Source organism: Coffea arabica, chromosome 9e (genome assembly GCF_036785885.1).
Source record: "Coffea arabica cultivar ET-39 chromosome 9e, Coffea Arabica ET-39 HiFi, whole genome shotgun sequence".
Classification (NCBI taxonomy): Eukaryota; Viridiplantae; Streptophyta; class Magnoliopsida; order Gentianales; family Rubiaceae; genus Coffea; species Coffea arabica.
In genome coordinates this window covers 455,568-468,832 of record NC_092327.1, presented here as the reverse complement: position 1 = coordinate 468,832, position 13,265 = coordinate 455,568, and the positions used below count along the sequence as shown (strand labels likewise).

Genomic DNA, 13,265 nt, shown 5'->3' with positions numbered 1-13,265 from the left:
TAAAATTTTAAAGGCCAAACAAGATCTTTAAAGAGACTTCCTGAATTTAGTCTCATCTTTTGACCTTTTTATGTTCGTTGTAGCAATAGTGACGTAGTAATGAACCATATCAACTTAGACACGTGCATGGGAACTAGACATGTGCAATTGAGTTTTGTTTGACCACGTCCGATTGGATTAATTCTTACACGATTTCGTGTATTTTTCACTCTGCTAATGTACACAAACAAAATTCACGATTCCACTAAAGAAATATCTGCATTGAGCCCCATGAACATTACGTAATATCTGCATTGAAGTCAACCCTTCCAAATCCCCAGCCCACAAACCAAAAATAAAAGGACAAAATACACTTTATTCTGCTGTGATTTAGTTATTTTTCATATAACTCCTCTATGATTTCAAAAACTATATATAATCTCCTCATAATTTGGATTAAAGTGTCAAAGTGACAGAATTTGCATTCTGTAACGAAATCAACTAAAATATCAAAAGTATTCCTGTATAAAGTTAAAAATTATTTATTAACCACGGGAGGTTATATATATATTTTGAAAACTATAAGGGAATTATATAGTAAAACACTAAATCATAAGAGGGTTATCTGGTAAAATATAAAATCATATGGAATTAAAGTGTCATTTATATTATGTTTATATATTTTGGGCATTTCAGTTATTTTAGTTTTTAAACAAGGGTAATTTTGATATTTTTATGGATTCCATTGCAATGATCTTTTCCGCCACTTTGACACTTTAATCTAAACTATGAAAAGGTTATATATAGTTTTTAAAACTATAGAGGGGTAAAGTAAAATATCGCTAAAATATGGGGGGTAAAGTGTATTTTGCCCAAATAAAAAATGGTGCGGATGAAGGTTGTATGCCTTGAATATATAAATACAACTACTCGTGTTGAGGTAAAACCACAAGAGCATAGCATGGCCTCATCACCCTCTATGAAAACCTCAATTACCCTGAAGGAGCTTGATAACGAGCCTCTACTTGTCGTCCCACAGCGTTATAAACGTGATGATCAAGAACCTTCATTCTTCTCTGATGGCAATCCCATGCCAGTTATCCCTACAGTTGACATGGAAAGTTTGACTCTTAAGGAAACAAAGGCTTTTGATCTCCAGAAGCTGCATTCAACGTGCAAAACATGGGGCATATTTCAGGTTTTGAACTCAATATTATACCTCAATGTCTTTTTCTTCTTTTCGTTTTTATTCTTCATATATGTACATGGAACTGATTGCTGATCACATATATGCAGCTGGTAAACCATGGAGTTAGCTCGTCAGTGATGGAGAAACTCAAGTATGAAATTGAAGAATTCTACAAGCTGCCATTAGAAGAGAAGATGAGGTACGAGCTAAGACCAGGTGATTTTGAAGGGTATGGCCAAACAATACTCCATTCAGATGATCAAAAGGTTGACTGGGCGGATAGGTTTTATATGGTATTCAACCCCATCCATAGAAGAAAGCCACATCTTCTTCCAAAGCTCCCTTCATTACTAAGGTCCACTACAACTCTAGTACATACATGTACTCTCTCATGTCTGCCTAAACCTTTGAGCATTTGCATCATTGATTTTTCAACTGGATATGCTTGTTGCAGAGAATCCATGGAGACTTATTTCAAAGAGATCCAAAAGCTTGCCATGGTTTTATTTAATTTGATGGGGGAAGCTTTGGGAGTAGATAATAAAGAAATGGAGGACATGTTTGAAGATGGTATGCAATCAGTGAGGATGACTTACTATCCTCCATGTCCCCAACCAGAGCTGGTTATGGGGATTTCTCCTCACTCTGATGCTACTGGAATCACCATTCTTTCGCAAGTGAATGGAGTGGAAGGCTTCCAAGTGAAGAAGGATGGAGTTTGGATTCCAGTCAACATTCTCCCAAATGCCTTTGTGGTAATTGTGGGGGACATTCTAGAGGTCCTTCCGCCTTTCTTTCCCTTGGATTTATTTTGATAAGAGGTCTTTGCCAATGTTTTGAAACTCAGACCGACCATCGACTCGGTTAAAGACGGGTACCCATCCAAGAACCAGATGACATCATTATGATGTCATAAATATTTAATTTTAAAAATTAATATATTATGTAAAATTTTTAAAAACATATTAAGACTAAGAAATGTAGGTTCAGTGTATGTTTGATGTTTCTAAGATACTTTATAAGAAAATACAAAAGGTAGTATAATTAAGTAGCAATTTATGGAATTTACAATTTAATGCATATTCAACAAGTTTAGAACCAAATTGGAGGGCTAATTTGAAGAGTAATACAAGAATTTAGGGCTATAGCTATAAGTTCTAAAATGTTTCTAGGTGTAATAATAGTTTTCTAGTACTCTAGGGGTCAAATCATAAAATTGATAAAATATTTCTGGTGAATTTTTCACTTTCTTTTTTTTTTATGTTTTATCACTTTTTTAACTTGGATCTTCCATTGGAGTTGTTTGAGAGAGATTTATAGTAGGATATGTGAAGAGATTTGAGAGTAGTTAAAAGAAAAAATCAAAAAAGGAAAACAAAAATGGTAAAAAAGGAAAAGATGGGAAAAAAAATCTGATTCAAAGCGGTTCTTCTAATTTTTGGTTAAACTCGATTTTTGACCAGATTTGACCGAGTTTTTGTTTCACGGTTGTTTAAGACAACTCGGACCGGATGCCTACCCAATTTTCGATTCAACCGATTCAATCGACTGGTCCAATTCGAGTTTCAAAACACATGTCTTTGCCCTTGTCCCTTTAAAAATTTTATTTCAGTAAGTTCACACTTCTAAATTGCTAGGTCAAAGCAATGAAATATCAAAATACCATTTTGGCACACTCATGTAATTAAGTGGTAATAATAGTCCTTTTCTGGTATCTACTTTTTTTTTTTTTTTTGGTATCGACTTGAGAATTCTTAGTAGGTGAAGTAAGGCTTTCTATATATATAACTTGCTTATTCTCTTTGACCTCCCTATATTTGAATTATTGCTAACCATTTTCAAAAGCTCCAGCCATGGATGCCAAATGATATCTCAAGTACGTCATTTCTTTGCCTTGTTTGCAAAGTTATTTTCCACCAAAAAAATTTCTATGTTTTCCATGAATATATTTTCTAATCACCTTTCTACCTCACATATATCAAATCACTGTAGTTCATTTTCTATAAAAATTCCAGAAAATTACAATCCAAATAGGTTTAGCGTTGACAAAAAACATCTTTGTTTTCTCCTAGTAAAAAATTTTAAATTTCAATCACTTACTCTTGTTATGAATATTGCAAAAAGAAACCGAAACTGATCTTGAAAGAAAACTAATTAAATCTATCGTTTACATGAATTCATTCAAAAATCTGCAAATACAACAAGTACAGCTAATGCAATTTTTAGTAATTAATATGTTTTTCAAGTGACAGTTCAAATTTTTATCTGTTATGCATAATCTTTGTTTTAATTTGATTGGTATCTAAACTATCTATGCAGATCTTAAGCAATGGCACCTACAAGAGTGTAGAACATAGAGCGACCGTGAACTCGAGTAAAGAACGAATCTCAATAGCAATATTCTTCAACCCGAAATTTGAAGCAGAGATTGGACCTTTTACTTGCACAACAACCCAAGAAAGTCCACCATTGTTCAGAAGACTGAGAATGGAGCAGTATGTGAAAACCTTCTTCTCTCGCAAGCTCGATGGCAAGTCATTCTTAAAGGAGATGAAGATTGAAAGGGACACATTGACTGATTAGAATAATGCTTAAGAAATGTGGGATGCTACTATTAGGGTTGAATTTAGTAGTATTTGTCAATCCTACATATGGTTTCTAGTTTGTTTTTACCCTCTAAATTCCTAATATGTGCTAATATAGCATCCATGCTTGCTACACTCGTGTATTTGATCATAAATATATGTTCGTGAATACATATTATTTGCTACTATATTTCTTGTACGAATTCCAAAGAAGCATGGAAAAACTTAAATTAAGCTCTAAGGAGATTTTTTTTTTTCGGACACGATAGAATTTGCACTACAACTACTCCTACTTTATATTAGCAGGAGGGGGGACCCAAGGGGTACTACACCTACTCCTCCTTTATACTAAAGGGAGGAGGGATTCAAAGGGGTCAAGGGATAATTCGAATTACCACCGATTCAAACGGGTGCCTAAACATCCGATGGCAGAATATTCCAGAAAATCTGAAGTATTAGAATGCGAATCCGTTGATTTACATCCAAATAGAGCCTTAGGACTCTCTGGTAACCAACTACTTTAGGAATAGTTTTGATTTCTCTGAGGAGATCACTGTTAGAAATTATGTAAGAAATTTTAGCCCGTACTTGTCGAGTTGCCTTGTAAGACCCATGGACGGAGCTACCGAGCCAGCAAGGGCAGCTGCCCCAAGAATTTTGATACATTTGCATTTACAATTATTGTTTTGCCCATGTTAGAATTTTAGAAAATTTCATTGCTCCTTTCACTTAAATTTTGCCTTAGGAAAAATATTAATTTCCCTTAAATATTTTTAGATTGTTGCTAAATTAGTTAATCTACAAAATTTAATTTCTTAATAAATGGTTTATTGTTACATATTATCTTCTTAAAATTTTATATATTATCTCCAAAGATATCTCATTATAAACATGTACGACAATTAACATTTGTGACTAATTAGCTATTTCATTTAATTTTATACTTTAGAGTAAAACTTTGCGATATGTTCATATAGATAGATTTGTCCTTTTTTTGTGTAAGATAGTAAGAAAAAGAAGATAGAAAAATGAATTATTATATAAGTTTGACATACTAATGCATATTTTAATTTATTACTACTTCCTTATTATATTTTGTGGACATGATTTTATTAGCGTTTTGTTAAAATCATCTTGATAATAAAGAACTTCTGCCTCAACTTTGCTAAGACCTAAATAGCATATTTTTCTTTAAGTCTAGAGTATATCTAGTCATGAGCTTATCTAGACTTTTTTTTTTTTTTTTTATAATTGAGCTTATCTAGACTTTAGAATTCCAAAATTTAGTTACTTGTTAAACAGTTAATAATGATACTTAGTATTACAAAACTTTAGAATTCACATGGCAGGCAACATTCTCCCCTCAAATCTTTCAAAATGTATTTCTGAAAAACTCAATTTTTAGAAATATGTTCTCGCAAAAAACACGTAGTACTAAAGTTGTCCTTAATAAATGAAAATTTGTTTTTTCTTAAATCAACGACTTTAAGTTTGCAGGATCAATGTTAAAATTGGATTCATACTGGAGATATAATGGATGTTCTCAAACCCACCGTCAGCAAATTGGTCTGCCAGCGGGTTGTGGGTGGTCCAACTGGTTCAACCGATCAACACAACCAGTCTTTTGCTTTTGAAAAATTAACATATAATTATGGTCTATTTGCATAAATTGGGAAAAATAATTTAAAAGAGTTATGCTTAACTAAAATTAAATTGTACTATCATGCTTCCAATTTTGACTACACATTGTATGCAAAATCAAGTGGTTAAAGAACAAATAAATAAAAAGAACTATTGGACTCATATATTTGTATTGATAGTTGAGATTATTCTTAAAATGTGTAAAAAGAAGTAGGCGAGAAAGGGGATAGGGGGAGAAAGAAGGTGAATGAGTGAAAAATGAAGTGATAAGTGAGAGATGAAAAGTGTGATTAGAATTTTCTTTTTCTTTTTTGGTTTTTTTTTTTGTTTTGACTTCGGATAAGTGATGATGATATGACATAATTTTGATCTTTTTATTACATTTTTTAATGGCATTTCCTCATAAGCCTTATGTTAAGTTTACATTATGACATTTTTGTGGAGAAATGTCTTATTAGATATGTTACTAAAGACTATATATCTTTAGCACTGAAAGCCAAGCAAAACATGTGTTTAATTTAATTAGCAAAAGTCAAAACATCAATCTAACTAGTCCAATTTAGGTGAACTAATTATATTGTTTTTAACCAGATTTACCAATTTTAAGTTTTGATTCACTTAGTTTTGAAGTTGATTAGCAAACTTATTGTCACCTGAACTAGCCACTTCAGTACAATTTTTAAAATAATTAAATAAAACTAATAACTTTGTTGTACCTTACGAAAAGTAAAAAAAAAAAGGTACAAAATATAAAATAGAAAGGTTACTTTAAACGATCTTAAAAAAGAATTGACTGAGGAAAGTGAACATTGGAAAGAAAATTACACATACAGAAATAAAAAAAAAACAAGGGTATACTGAAATTTTAAGCCGTTTTCAAAGATAATGTATATAGGTTTAAAAAAAAAAAAACCCAATAAACCGATACAACCGACTCGGGAAAGCCAAATGCCAAACCAACCCGGGTTATCATTCTTAGAAAGTCCTAAAGAATTAAAAAAAAATCCGAAAATGGAAGATTTATACTATATAATTTACTCAACCGACTCCAGTTCGTTCCTGAAAGACCGGTTTGGAATTATTTCCTGCAATTTTATTTTATTTTTTTCAAATCAAGGAGAGAAACAAAGGAGTTCTGAATAATCAGAAGGAGAGGTACTTGAAAGAAATCAATGGTGGAGGAGCTGGAGAAACCGATGGCGGAGGAAAAGGAGGAGAAAATACCACCGGTTGAAGATGATGAAGGTCCAGAGGAAGGAGAGATCGTTGAGGAATCTGAGGAAACCGGGTCTTCTTCTATGGGGAATCCGAGTAAGAGTTTGGTAACAAAGCATCCATTGGAGCATTCATGGACTTTCTGGTTTGATAATCCATCTGCTAAGTCCAAACAGGTCGCTTGGGGCAGCTCCATTCGCCCTATTTACACCTTCTCCACTGTTGAAGATTTCTGGGGGTAATTCAATGGATTTTTCCTGTTTAGATTTTAATTGTTGATGGACTTTTTGGGTAAATTGTGGCGTTTTATTATCTGGTTTGTGTGGGGTTGTGATTGGTTATGCTAGGGTTTTGTTTTTGCCTGATTTGATTGTTGAAATTTTGATTAGGACAAAATTGGGAAAGTGAAGCAAAAGAGGGATTTTTCTTGGGGAAATTAGTGAAAATGGCGCGCTTTGTTGCGTAAATAATAAAGAGGTTGCAATCTTGAGTTGTTTGCCGTGAAGGGCATCTGAGAATTATAATTAGGATTAATAAGGAAAATTTTTTAAGTATTTATGGTGGAGATGAGGCGAGAGTTTTGAATGAATGGAATGATGGATTGGGTAGATTTGTTAACTTCTTGCTTGGGTTTATTTAGGATGTTGTACTTTACATGCAAGAATTTTGTGTTATGTATGTTTATATGCAGAATATGTCACAAGATGCGGGTATCGTTATATGCATATATGGAGTGAATGACTGAATTATAGCTTGTTATAAACCAAAAAAAAAAAAGACAATGTCTTGATAAATTGCTTATGTATCTGCTTGAATGTATGTATATAATTTCTGCTTCTAGCAAGATTGTCTTTTGCGAGGTGTAATAAAGCAACGAGCAATAAATCAAATATGTGATAGGGTAAAAGAAAAGGCGAAAAGAACTTGTATAGAAATGGTTTATATGAATGGTGGACCCTTGCTACTGCCAGATCACAGGCTACTTGCAGTTTTTGTTTTGTTTTTGTTTTTGCTTGTTCACAGGTAAAATTCTTATAATTTTTCTGGACTCTGCATTTCCGTATGTTCATTGGGATTGATGCCTCTTGTATAATTATGCTGATGGTTGCCCATATTATGAAAAGGTCGTGTTGCATTTCTATGTATTTTGATTGTGGAATTACATTAAATGCTTTTTAACATCTCAAATTGCATTAGTGGCGGCAGTAATTGTGTGGGTTGTTCACGCCAACATCTGTTCATCAGTCAGCTGGGTAAACAACCAGACTAAGGTGTCTGATGGGTGTTGTGGCATGTTAGAGTCAGTTTGTTAGTTCTTTTGTTTTCATTTGAAGTTATCTATTTTTAGTTTCTTTCTTTTGAAACTGCTTAGAACAATATTCAAGTAAGAGAAAGTTATCCTTCCACACAAACACCAACAAGCATAAATTCATTAGCATAATTGCACAGCTATTTGGAAGACATAGCAAGGCAGGACCAACACTCAGAAAGTGAATTTTTTTTCTATCAAATCTCTTAACTGTTTGTAAGATTACTTCAAACAAAATTCTTTTGTTAAGTAGGTCTAAGAATATCAAATTGTATGAATCTGGCTTTTTTTCTGATAACAAAACATTATTGCACCTCTTCTTCCAATCACACATGATTTTGGGATTGTTGGCTGGATATTTTTTATGTTTCATTTGTCTGGTTTATGTAATTCGTAGCTACAATTTCTGAAATTTGGAGTTTATGATTGTTGTTCCCTCTGTCCACCCCCAATAGGATTGTTTGATTGGACTTTCATTTTTAACTTCTATTGATTTATGTAATAAAGTTGGGAATTTAAAGGCCCAAAGTAGAATTTGTGTGTCAGTAGTGGTTTTCCGAGTTTCTCTGTGAGCACAAAATTCATTCTTTTTAGGTTTGTTGTTAAGATATAAGGTCAGACTAATGTCAAGATGTTAGTTTTACATTGTTAGCTGCCAAGCTATTATAAGTATGATTTGACTCAGATAACTATGCTTTTGTTTCTAAGGAAGTAAAGTTCTGTAAATTTGAAAGGTTTCATTATAGTTTTCAATAGGGGGCAATTATCTGTCAGTGAACATAGTCTGAAAAGAAGTTAGTCAAATACCAGTTGGATTGAAGATTTTGTGGAGGAGGACCATCTTAACTGCTAAGCTCTTATTGTACTTTACACATGTTGTCAACCTAAGGAGGGCCGTACTGTAAATGAAAGTTTAGATTTTCACCTCCTGTTTGACAGGTACTGGTTAATCTTTTTTCCTCATACCACTAGGTGTTTGTTACGAGTGTAAAAGAATTTACATTTTGTTTTATATTGTATGTGGATACATTTCATAGGGCGACTGTAAACTAGAGGTCTTCCTTTTTCAATTGAAGGTTGTAACCCTTCACTAGAGTACCACTAGAGATTGTTATGGTAAATACACTTAGACAACTGTGATATGTTTGTCTACCAAAAGCAATGCAAGTGCATTTGACCAGATGCAATATCTTTGACTGAATAATATAACCTGACTGGGAACATTCAACATGAAACATGTTAACTAGTGCATCCCAGATATGATATTGTTCCTTTATTCTTCCGTCGACTATCTTTTTGTGTTCTTGTGTATTTACAAGTATCAGGTTACGTACTGAGGGATGCGACAACAATTCCTTCTAAATTTTGGAAGATTCCTTTGCTTGAGAGGTTTCTCTAATGGTCAATATTTGCATACTCTTTATTCTTCTGTCGACTTTATCTTTTTGTGTTCTTGTGTGTATTTACAAGTATCAGGTTACGTTGTGAGGGATGGGAGAACAATTCCTGCTAAACTTTGGAAGATTTGTTTGCTTGAGAGGTTTCTCTAATTATCAATATTAGTGTACTCTCCTCCATTAATGATTGTCTGTTTAATCAAATCAAAGATAGTCCTAAGAAGCAACAGTTCTTGCATGCTTAACTGAATGCCCAATTTATAAGATGGCATGATTATGGATGTCAAAAACAGATTTTCCCTTTTCTCTTCTTGGGACCCAGCATGTCATCTCTCAGAATGATGGATAAGGACATTATTTTGTTTAGACGAGTGGTTTCTGTCTTCAATAGCCTTGATGGTATCTGCAAAATTTTTCTCATGGTCGCTGCTTGATTTTAGTCAGCTGAGTTTATATTAATAGTGGACCCCTTGTTGCTGCCAATTCATAGGCTTCTTGTAATTTTTGTATTCTTTCTGTTTTTTTATTACACAGGTAAAATTCTTGTCTTTCCTCTGAAATCAAGATTTTGGTGTGGTCATCAGGATTGATGCCACTTGTGTTGTTATGCTGATGCCCTCTCTTTAAAGTGGCATGAATATGGGTGTTAAAAACAGATTTTCCTTTCCTTTTCTTGTGACCTAGCATGTCATCTTTCAGAATGATGGATAAGGACATTATTCCATGAAAGTCCAATGGTTTCGGTATCAATAGCACTAGTGGTCTTAATGTTGTTTCTGGAGAATTTTCTCAGGATGAATGTGTGGTTTTAGTCACCTAAATATTAGCCACCAAAATCACTTCATTTCGGGGGATGTTGTCTTGAAATTTTCTGGTGTCTACTTTTTAATGCAGTTTTTTTGCAGTTAAATTTTTCCCAAACTTGAAAAAGTGTCAAGAAATTGTTAAATTATGTCGAGATCAGAAACATTTTACACTTGTTTTGCTTTATGGAGCATCTATTCCCAAATTATTATGTTCCCAAGGGGTGCCTTGATTTGTGATTCATGGATTTTAATACAGTTGCTTAAGTTCTACATGGATATACGGCTTCCCCCCCCCCCCTTCCCTCCACGAACCAAAAAAACTCAGCAAGTCTACTCTTGCCTCAGATGTTTATTTCTTTAGCCCTTTTTCTAGTGAGAATTCACAGTTTGAAGTTTCGCTATGGCACTCTCGTCAGTTTCTGAGCTTTGTTTTTATAGTTTCCACGTGGTTCTTGCTGCTTGGAGCAGGCAGTAACAATCTATATGTTGTTTACAGCATTTACAACAATATACACCATCCAAGCAAGTTGGCTGTAGGAGCTGACTTCCATTGTTTCAAAAACAAGATAGAGCCTAAGTGGGAGGATCCTGTTTGTGGTAATGGAGGAAAGTGGACTGTTAACCTTCAAAGGGGTAAATCTGACACCTCTTGGCTTTATACGGTATGTAAATATTGATCCTAGTGTAAATTGAGTTTATTCTGTGGATTAGTTGAATCTGCATTTTATAGCATTCAAGAGATTCAAAGTTTAATTGTGGATTTTGTTCTACTAGTTGCTAGCACTGATTGGAGAACAGTTTGATTATGGTGATGAAATCTGTGGAGCTGTTGTCAATGTCCGAGCTAGGCAGGAAAAAATAGCTCTATGGACTAAGAATGCTGCAAATGAAACTGCTCAGGTAAAATTATGTCAAATGACTAATTAAACGGTCATTTCTATGTTGATTAAACTATGAATCGTGGATCAATTATACTCTCAAGGCTAGTGCTATGGTTGTAATTTTGAGACCGTTATTTTTACTGATTTGGGAACAAATGTATGAAAGTCATTTGCCACTTTCCGCTCATGCATCTTTGCATTATTGAACTATTAACGTTTACCAAGTTGGCAATTTGACGGAGTTGAAACAGTTTTATTTGGAGGTTTGGGATAGCTGAGGCCCATGATATTATCTGTGTCTTTGACATTCTTTTGATTAGCTGACGGTGCTTATTTTTGTTTAATTTGACGGAGTTGAAACAGTTTTATTTGGAGGTTTGGGATAGCTGAGGTCCATGATATTATCTGTCTTTGACATTCTTTTGATTAGCTGACGGTGCTTATTTTTGTTTGTTTCTTTATAAGGAATATTTAAACAGCCTGCTTTTCTACGAGTTCAGTTGCACATTACTAGTCTTGAAAACTCTTACTCCAAATATTTTAATTTCATATGAAAGTCATAATGAATAGGCTTCAATCTTTTCCTTAGCATCACACTTAAAGGTGAAGTTTGCACTCTTCCTTCCTGGGAAGGATTATATTTCGAGTACTGGTGATCTGAATTGTATTTAAGCAGAAGGAAAAGACAGATAGTGGGTTTATTGCCAGAGTGGGTATTTTCTATTGTCTAACTTGAAAAAGCCTTTCTTATGCCAATATACCAGCATGCAAGCATGAGAGATAATGTCTGCTGGACCATTGCTGCCATTGTCAACTCGTGCACCTTGATTCGGAATTTTTTATTGAAACCAGAACTTCTGTAATGCTTACAATTGTTTCTACCTTTTCCAGATTAGCATTGGGAAGCAATGGAAGGATTTTCTAGATTACAATGACCAAACGGGATTCATATTTCATGTAAGGCTTATTCTCCCCCCCCCCCCCCCCCCCTCTTCTCTTCTCTTCTGTGCAGAATTTTCTGGGCAATCAGAAATTAATTGCTTTTATTCTCTCACAGGAGGATGCAAAGAAGCTTGACAGAGCTGCCAAAAATAGATACACAGTATAGCAGGACTTTTCAAGGATTAGAAGGATGCTAGGGATTGCTTTCTGGGTGTTGCACAGGGTGCTGGGCACATCAAACTTTTAGGATTCACCTTTTGTTGGCAGTCTTTTATGCCACTGCTGAGCTGTTTCTATACATGTTCAAGTGTATTGCCTGTTTGTTACCATCTCTAGATTTGCTGATGCACAACCTTGCAGTTATTTGACATCCTTAATTCTCTAATCACAACTTTTTGTAGTTAATGGACTTGGTATGCTTGTGGTTCATTGTTGTCTTGGTACTTTTCTACTATGATTAGACGAGAAATACAAAATGAGAAGCAAAGCATTGAGTGAATGTGCAGAGTCTGCTCTGGGCCTCTGACAGGATTGTCTCTCCCTCTGTAACAAAACAAAGTGTTTCGATTTGTAGTGCACCTGTCTTCTAAAAAATCCAGACGGGTGCGAGGTACACCCGTTTGGTCCGGTGGTAGTTCAGTTCCCATCTGCCCTCCATAGGTCCAGTTGGACCTCCCTTTAGATATACTCCCTCCGTCCCGTTTTGTTAGTGTTGGTTTTTTTTTCACACAGATTAAGAAAGTGTAATTAATTTGGTTGGAAACATAAATTTAGATTAATAATTTCCTAAAATACCCTTATGCTAATCACGAAGAGTGCCAATTAATATCAATTACAGCTAATGGGTTAGTATTGGAAAAGTTCAATGTATTCAATGTAGTGGGTTAGTATTTAATAACAATGTATTAATAATAAGGGTATTTTAGACAATTTGAAAGATTACTACATTTCTTAATGGGAAAGTGGACTACAATTTGGGACAGACGGAAAAGGAAAACAAGACTATCAAAGTGGGACGGAGGGAGTATTAAGATAGAGTAGAATATATAAATAAAATAGCGACGAATGACAAAAAAAAAAAAGATTTGTAGTTGATTTTATTTACCTAACGTATTCCTTTTACAAATATTATCGCAAGGCATTAAACCTTGAAACCCGGCAAGTTTTTATAACCATTAGGGGTTAATCTTGAATTCTATTTCTTTCATATATGGCATGCATGTATACCTATTAATATATACACGATTAGTTAAAGAAGATTAATCTTAACAATTAAATTTAAGAGTATGTTAGAAGATAAAGGTGTGAGAACCATCTAAAC

At 34.1% G+C, this 13,265-nt stretch overlaps 2 protein-coding genes across 2 annotated transcripts; both read left to right on the top strand.

Annotated features, from left to right (window-relative positions):
* Positions 1-949: 949 nt before the first annotated feature.
* On the top strand, positions 950-3,941 carry LOC113710129 (oxoglutarate-dependent flavonoid 7-O-demethylase 1). Its single transcript, XM_027232966.2, has 4 exons — positions 950-1,177; positions 1,276-1,523; positions 1,623-1,947; positions 3,488-3,941. The coding sequence occupies exons 1-4, from the start codon at positions 959-961 to the stop codon at positions 3,749-3,751; spliced, it is 1,056 nt and encodes a 351-aa protein (XP_027088767.2). The 5' UTR covers positions 950-958; the 3' UTR covers positions 3,752-3,941.
* A 2,475-nt stretch (positions 3,942-6,416) lies between these two features.
* On the top strand, positions 6,417-12,373 carry LOC113710517 (eukaryotic translation initiation factor 4E-2). The gene is made up of 5 exons (XM_027233568.2): positions 6,417-6,847; positions 10,618-10,783; positions 10,896-11,021; positions 11,894-11,959; positions 12,060-12,373. Exons 1-5 carry the CDS (start codon positions 6,567-6,569, stop codon positions 12,108-12,110), a joined length of 690 nt encoding a protein of 229 aa, XP_027089369.1. The 5' UTR covers positions 6,417-6,566; the 3' UTR covers positions 12,111-12,373.
* The last annotated feature ends 892 nt before the right edge of the window (positions 12,374-13,265 follow it).

Bases quoted from the DNA above. Each gene is read 5' to 3' on its own strand.
- LOC113710129 (XM_027232966.2), top strand. From the start codon at position 959: ATGAAAACCTCAATTACCCTGAAGGAGCTTGATAACGAGCCTCTACTT. The intron at 1,524-1,622 runs GTCCACTACAAC...TGCTTGTTGCAG, and splicing joins AAGCTCCCTTCATTACTAAG to AGAATCCATGGAGACTTATT. The intron at 1,948-3,487 runs GTCCTTCCGCCT...CTATCTATGCAG, and splicing joins TTGTGGGGGACATTCTAGAG to ATCTTAAGCAATGGCACCTA.
- LOC113710517 (XM_027233568.2), top strand. From the start codon at position 6,567: ATGGTGGAGGAGCTGGAGAAACCGATGGCGGAGGAAAAGGAGGAGAAA. The intron at 6,848-10,617 runs GTAATTCAATGG...TGTTGTTTACAG, and splicing joins ACTGTTGAAGATTTCTGGGG to CATTTACAACAATATACACC. The intron at 11,022-11,893 runs GTAAAATTATGT...TACCTTTTCCAG, and splicing joins CTGCAAATGAAACTGCTCAG to ATTAGCATTGGGAAGCAATG.